The sequence below is a fragment of the Pollicipes pollicipes genome, unplaced genomic scaffold (assembly GCF_011947565.3).
Source record: "Pollicipes pollicipes isolate AB1234 unplaced genomic scaffold, Ppol_2.1 Scaffold_6950;HRSCAF=8241_pilon_pilon_pilon, whole genome shotgun sequence".
Classification (NCBI taxonomy): Eukaryota; Metazoa; Arthropoda; class Thecostraca; order Pollicipedomorpha; family Pollicipedidae; genus Pollicipes; species Pollicipes pollicipes.
In genome coordinates this window covers 265,598-273,150 of record NW_023596968.1, presented here as the reverse complement: position 1 = coordinate 273,150, position 7,553 = coordinate 265,598, and the positions used below count along the sequence as shown (strand labels likewise).

Here is a 7,553-nt window from a genome sequence, read left to right as displayed (position 1 = left end):
GTGTGTGTGTGTGTGTGTGTGTGTGTGTGTGTGTGTGTGTGTGTGTGTGGTGTGTGTTGTGTGTGTGTGTGTTGTGTGTGTGTGTGTGCGTGCGGCGTTGCGTGGTGTGTGTGTGTGTGTGTGTGTGTGTGTGTGGTGCGTGTGTGTGTGTGTGTGTGTGTGTGTGTGTGTGTGGTGTGTGTGGTGTGTGTGTGTGTGTGTGTGCGTGTGGTGTGGGTGTGTGTGTGTGTGTGTGTGAGAGAGAGAGAGAGAGAGAGAGAGAGAGAGAGAGAGAGAGAGAGAGAGAGAGAGAGAGAGAGAGAGAGAGGGCCTTGCCCTGGTGAGGAAAGCGTAATTAACTTTTAAGTCATATCCCTTCGGACAAGTCAGAGGAGAGCGAAGAGCATGGTAGATCCCGTGATATGTATGGTGAAATTCGGTAGAAACTGTGAGTAAGCACGGATCGCTGTGTATTAGTGCCAGTCATCGGAAGAAAGGAAGACAGCATGATATCTTTTAGCCACCCGAATCACAAAATTGACCACATATCACTTTTAGCTGATAGTCAAGGTCAGTACTTTGCCCACGCAAGGGCAAGGACCAAGGGACCAAGTGGACCAAGTGGTTGCCCAGGGTGACATCTCTGAATGCTGTCCATTCGTAGTGCACGACGCGGCCCAAGGCTTCCACTGGCACTCCCCTCAGTGCGCTGTGAACCCATTCGTAGCATACTGGCGGAAGTAAGATGTGCTGTGCCATCAGAGCTACTGTCTCATCTCTGGTGGTACATAGCTTAACACCGCCATAGTTCATGAGTTTTTGACATTACTTTTCCTATACCTTCGTACCTGAGTGCCCAATCTAATAAATGTGTATTTCAAAGACGGCAGTGCCGCACAGTAGAGAAATCGGCACAGCTTCATCAACTCGTGCTACCATGAGGTTGCCCTGAAAGGGGTATTTTTTGTCACGTTACATGGTAAAGGGGTCTGTGACGGCATCGCAGGCATGGCTAGGCTTGCCGCAGCACAATAGGGCCTCAGGCTTATCAAGGATGGGTAAATACTGAGGTGGAGGACGTGTTCAAATTTCCTTTTAAAAATGGGCAGCAAAACCAAGCTTGTCTATGTGTAGCGAACCACCATACGGAGAGCTTTTCAAAGTTATTACGGTGGAGGCACTCAGGGCGTCTCAAAGTTCTCACCAGTGACGCCGACAATTCCGAGGGCTCACCATACGTCCACTGACGCGGGGCGCGTGGTAGCAGCGGGGCGGTAATCAATATGTGACTGTGAGCGCGCCGAGGCCAAATATGTGGGTGGAAGGGTCAATATATGACATAAGTTGGCTTACAGGCGAGCGGGTGATATCATTGCTGTGTTAAGTCGTTGCGTTGTATGTGGCAAACGACTTATGATTATATGTGATTCGCTGCGTGTGCAGATCACGTGCCAATGGATGCAGCCGTGTGTGATGATTAACAAATTTCAATATATATATATATATATATATATATATATATATATATATATATATATTGAAGATAATATGGTGCGTGTATTGGTGTTATATATTTGACGTTAATGAATTGCATAAACTTATGTTTTTTTTAGCGAATTCCTACGGCATTCGAGCTCGTTATTTGGATCAGCAGTCAAATCCATATGAAATGGGTCCTATATGCCAAGTTTGTAACGAAAATTGCAACTTTCGGAAGAAAAGCGTATCTTCTTGAACGTGATCTTGTTAGAGAAGTCAAGAAAGAGAGGAAACTCAGTCAAAAAGTCACGTAAGAGTCAGAAGTCCCTGTAAATTTCTGCGTTTCAAAACATCGCATTGTGAATGCCAGAATGTACGAGGCTACAGCACCTCAGCTCTTACTCTAATCCTTCTAAAATGGTAGAGCTGAACTCGGGATATAAGGCAATCCTATTCTGATACTTTCAGCCATCTAAAAAACATGGGGTGTTTTTTTCTGCCCCGCACCTGTCAATTTACCATGGAATGGGCCGATGACCTTCCCAGAGAGGGCTCGAAGGGTTTCGCGTCCATCCACTACTCCGGCATGGTCGCACGGGTCATGTTGGCCCCGCCTTGAGCATTTGCCAGCAGATCTTCCTTCGGCATTCTGTCAAATCCCAAACAAGACCAAACGGGTCAAGTAGATCGCATTTAGAGAAGTGCTAGTAGACGTGTTTTCCACAGCTTGGTTAACTCGCCTGCGCGCGCCCCAGGGATTATAAACGGCACCAACACATCGCATGTCCAGCTCACATCCACTTCGCCATGGAAGCAGAACAGATCTCGCGCGTAAAAATGATCGCGATGCATTGATGTTCCTGCGCCCAGATTCGAATCATATCCACACATTTAACCCGGTCGAGCAGCGCAGAGCTATTTAATGTGTACCTAATCCATACAGAGCCCAGCCCGCAACGAATTTCCAATCGCTGAGCCGGGAAACTGCGTCCGCTAGCGTCCCTCTGCAAATAATCCTTGCATGGGCTGCGTTATTTGATGCTAGTTTGTACATATTAGGAGTGGTGTCCCGCAAATTAATTGGCAGTTTTGAACAGTGCAAAATGCGTAGCCCATCCGCAAAACACGGCAACAAATGGTGTCTGCACGGATTTTACCCAAATTCGTCTTAAAGTCAAAGGATGGAGCCATCCCTTGCCAACTAAATGGAAAACTACACCGCTGGTACATAGTTGTTGTCTGAGACGCATGCCACTGCTTGAATACATCCACCTGGAGTTAGAATTCACAAAAATTTCCAAGTTCCACACTGAAATGGGAATGTTTTAGCTGATCATGCATGAAGCTGAACAAAATAGGTTGTAGCAAAAACGATGTTAGCTGTTAGCATGCCAACTGACTAATAGGTTCATTAGGAAATCATGCAATTGAATGAAATAACACTGAACATACCTTGACAGGCAGAACAAGAATGAATGTGTGATTACAGAGTTAAAATTGAACACAACCAAAACAAAATATTATCTCCGCTGTTGCGCGATTTTTCAGGATTGGCCCTATATCTGCTCCACTGCTCTGGATGTCACCAGAACGTAGCATGGATGGGCGTGTCGCGTGTATTGTTCAGTTTTGCTGGGGTGTTAATGGGTCCTGCTATCATCCGCAGCAACTGTTCCAGGGGTCTGCTTGTGTGGACGCGTTTGTCTATATGCGCAAACTTTAATGCATCAGCGTGTTGAGAATTACTCAGCAGCGCAGAGGCAGCGCGTTCAGAGGGAAATAAAGTGTGCCGTTTTCCTATAGGCTGGTTTCGGCCGGCAGGATCATGTCACTCTAGTCCTGCCAAAGGTCAGATGACCTCGTGCCTGTGCGCCGCACGCGTGCTTCAGAGCTGACGGTCATCTGTGGTTATCAGTATACGAGTTCTGCCGCTTCCTCCGAGGTTGATGATGATGGCCGTTCATCAAAAGACAGTGTCAGTAACGTATATTTCTGCAATAATCGGCAAGATACACTACCTATTTAACTTAAACACGGTAATATTTTCTCGCACACTTAGATGCTTTAATGGTACTGTCCATTGGCAGGGTGGTACGTGGGAAAACTGGCCTCAACATGTGTCGCTATTGATTTGACCGACGCAAGGATCACGTGGACGTTAAGACCATCGCTCAAACTCCAATTGGCTGCGAGAGATGCCCCATCAGGTAAAACATGGGTGCCGGATGACGGCTTGTATTGAGATTATGTGGAGCGCAGCAAAGTGAACGGTGCACACCCTACAACCCTGTCCAACAGCTACCAGTATGTGGTTCCAGCATAGTAAAAACGATAAGGCCTTCCCCGTGCGTGCGTGAACAACAAGTGCACTTTCAGCCGGTGGCGGAGAAGCGACAGACCAGGAGCCCTTGAGAATCATCGGGATCAGCTGAGGCTAAGGCGGTCCCACCACGGTTTAGACCATCTTCGGCCCCTCCAGCTAACTCTACAGCGTTCTTTGGTCGGCTTACGGGCCTACATCGGCCCGGCCTGCCGGGGTCAGCTGATCCCACATGACCACCGGATCCGGTCCGCCGAGGATGGCTGGGGGACGCCCCAGCTGGCACCGACAGCTCCACACGGAACCGCCCGGGCACAGGAGGGCACATCAGATGGTGGTCGAGGTTTGCAGATGGAGCGTTCATTCGACGGAGCGTCGCCGGCGGCCGGGTCCGCCAGGGAAGGCCGCAGCCGCCAGACCCATCTTGTGCTTGGCTGCCTGCGCGGCCGAGAAGCCGCGGCCCAGGCCGAAGTCCAGCCCGCGCTTGCTGTGGGGAAGGACGCAGGCCAGAATTTCAAGGCTGCCCCCTCGATACGCTATATATGGGGCGTGCGTTGGTTGTTTAGCACATTTCGAGACCATAGGTGTATTTTGGATTTCTCTGGATTTGGCCGCAGAAAAAAGTGTGACTTCTTACTTGCAAGGTTAACACATAAGTAACGTGTAAAGTTCACATATTTGTGGTGCCCAACGCGACAGGACACGTGACGATGGTAAAAAATAGGTATGTTTTTGAGACTCTAACATGCTGCCTAATCTGTCACCTTTTTAGGCCAATTCCATTGGCCAATTCCAATGGTCATAAAAAGGGTATAAAGCGTAGAGCATTGGTCACCTGCGACACCATTTATCATGTCCAATTATAACAGAGATAAGTGGTTCACAGAAAACGAGTAATTAAATGACCGCATTTCGTATTTCGCCGGGTAGGTTTGGAAGTCCAGGTGGACTAAATGTCAACGCTTTCCGTAGCGGTATCTTTTCTTGGCCAGACCGCGATGCTCGAACAGCCAGGCGGCAGGCAGCGACATCTATTGGAGCCCTGGTGACCTTTTCGCTGTAGGCATGACCGGCGCCCTGTGCAGGCGGAAGAACGGCACGTGCTTTCGGAAGAATCTGTTTAGTTCTTACTGGGCCAGGCCGATCTCCTCGGCGTCGTTGAGCGCGCGCAGCCGATTAACCAGCTTGCTGACGTAGAGGTCGTTCTGCATGTTCTCCACGTCGTCCGCCCATGATTTTCTGTACAGTGAAAATCAGCGTCAAACGAGCACTCTGCACAATCATCAAATGATGATAATTTGGCGATTTGCAACCTGATATTCGTCCAGGCGCATCATCATCTATTTTGGATGGCTTTACGCTAATAGTTCAAATATTTGGAAACTTTTTCTGCTTCTCATGGTAAAACAAAACAAATTATGTCTATTATGGAAAGCCTGGGATGACTCTAACTGTCCTGTTTGTACTCCGTGGAGCACTTTATATAAATTACGGAAAATACGTTAAACGAGTAAACTGAAGCATGCCCGTCCTATGACAACCACGGCGCCACACATGATGAGATGTTGCCATGCCATGATGCTGGATAACGAGACATAAATCACCAACTCATTGACATGTTTGATCATTGCACATACATCTTCGATTAATATTTAATTCTGCATTGCAGAACTCCACAAAAAGCTCCATTCGTAATATGGAACCTTTCTCACACCGCTCAATCCCGATCAGCTGAGGGAAGGTTTTTTGTAGAGGGAGTACAGTCAGGACTAAATACGAATACCATAGACTGTCTGCCACCGACCATCTAATATGATATACAATGTTTGAGCTTGCCGGTGGGAAGCATGGAACCCCGTCTCCTTTTAGCTGTGCATTTCGTCCGCATTATTTTTCATCGCGCCTTTGCTATCCCCCAACCCAGTGAGGGTGGTTCATGTGTGTTTAATTTAGCATGAAGCTAAATTTTCTACTTGCGGCAAAACTGATCGTATGCGAGGACAGTGCAAGTTTTCTATTGCGACAATGATGTTGCGTATCAGTGAATGCGTTACCCGCAGCTCTTAAATGTAGGCCATCATGAGACAGGCCAAGTGAGAGCTGTAGGACCAGACACCGACTTTTAGTTGTGTTTGGATGAGCAGCAACACAACACTGTGGTTTTGAACCAACGAGCTATTACTGGCAAGAACACAACCATTTGCTCCGTGGATGAAGTTGTCTTTAATTCCACGGATATGCTGTTGGACTTAAACATATCATTTGTAAAGCTGTACCACCCTGAACAAATACATTGAACTGAGCCCTGAGAGGATCATACCGATATCAGAACAGCTCTTTTCCTTCCAAAATAAATCATAAACTCCAAGCACTCCCAGCTTCTTCTCATTCATCACACACGCACGGAGATGCTTACCTCTCAGCGTCCTCCATGTGCGTGCTCGCGTTGCTGAAGGACCGGCAAAAGACGAAGCAGACGATGGCAGCTAGCCAGGTGCAGGCGCTGATAGCGGATGCGTGACGAGTCATGAGCCTGAAACGAGGGCTGGTCTGGGTGAGACAAGGATCATGGCTCAGGGTTAGGCAAAGGTCGGGCCAGTGTCAGACCAAGCCAAGGTCAGGCCAAAGTCGGGCCATGATATGGTTGAGTGAGTGTCCGATGGCGAAACATGTCATGTTGGACAGCTATATTTTGCGTGCCGTGCGCTGCGTCCGTAGCATACAGCAGAATAATTTCCAGGGTTATGTTGTGACTGGATATGTGTATTTTGATAGAACGAATCAGCTTTCAGGCCACCACGTTGAAGTAAGATTGTCCTTTTGTATGCTTTTTTGTATTTTTTGTATGATTTGTACATCATTCTATGATTTGTATACCATTGTATGAGGGTTAGTGAAGCCTTAGCCAACACTGCACCGGCCAAGTCTGCACCGAAGCTGCACCAGCAACCAGCCGGTGGAAGCTGGACTAGTAGGCTGTACCGCAGTACATCAGGCCGTCCCCGGCCGGATGTGAGCGTTCAGTGACCGGCACGTGGGCAACCGTCGTCAGTCTGGGGCAGGCTGGTGGTCACTGAGCCGGGCTGCACTGAACGGAGCTCTGTGTGGGCCTGGTTAAGACCGTCTGGTCACTCAGCAGCAGTCACTCACAGCATTGGCTCGGGACAGGTCGGAGGTGACCTTGGTTTGTCTACTGTTTGCAGGACAGGCACTCGATCATGGCCTCCGGATGAAAGGCTCGATCGCAAACCGTGGAAGCTAGGCAACCAACCAGACCAGACCAAAAAGTCTCGATTGCTTCCAGGTTGATATCTGGCCATAGGTTGGTTGACTGATTCGTTCTTAGCTTTCCACTGTCTGAACAGTGTTCAGAAACGTTTTTTTATGCATACGTTTTATCTGTGCAAAATCGCTACTAAAGGCTCCAAACCTCAGTCTTGTGAAAATAAACTGAAAGCTGCTGCTAGTGCATGACATTCCAGTTAAAGACTCATGGTGCCCAGCACATCGTTAGAAAGCTTAAATTGCAGTTTAAGCTATTTGTGAACTGCACTATGTCAAATTCAGCTACGTAATAATGTGACATGTAACAGAACAATGTATTCTCAGCGAAATTTCCCCGAGCGAGATTTAACTACAGTTTACCACGACACATAAGTGATCATTTGGACAACAGCAGCAACGTTAGAGTCCGCTAAAAACATGGACGGTACCCAGAAAAATACAATGGACGACTTTGATGTCACTTTTTCTCACGAAAATTACTGTCATCTGA

General features: G+C 47.9%; 1 protein-coding gene across 1 annotated transcript; it reads right to left on the bottom strand.

Moving 5' to 3' along the window:
* Positions 1–4,138: 4,138 nt before the first annotated feature.
* On the bottom strand, positions 4,139–6,307 carry LOC119108878 (diuretic hormone class 2-like). The gene is made up of 3 exons (XM_037232420.1): positions 6,195–6,307; positions 4,910–5,017; positions 4,139–4,265 (listed from the first exon to the last, which is right to left on the bottom strand). The coding sequence occupies exons 1-3, from the start codon at positions 6,305–6,307 to the stop codon at positions 4,139–4,141; spliced, it is 348 nt and encodes a 115-aa protein (XP_037088315.1).
* Positions 6,308–7,553: the final 1,246 nt, after the last annotated feature.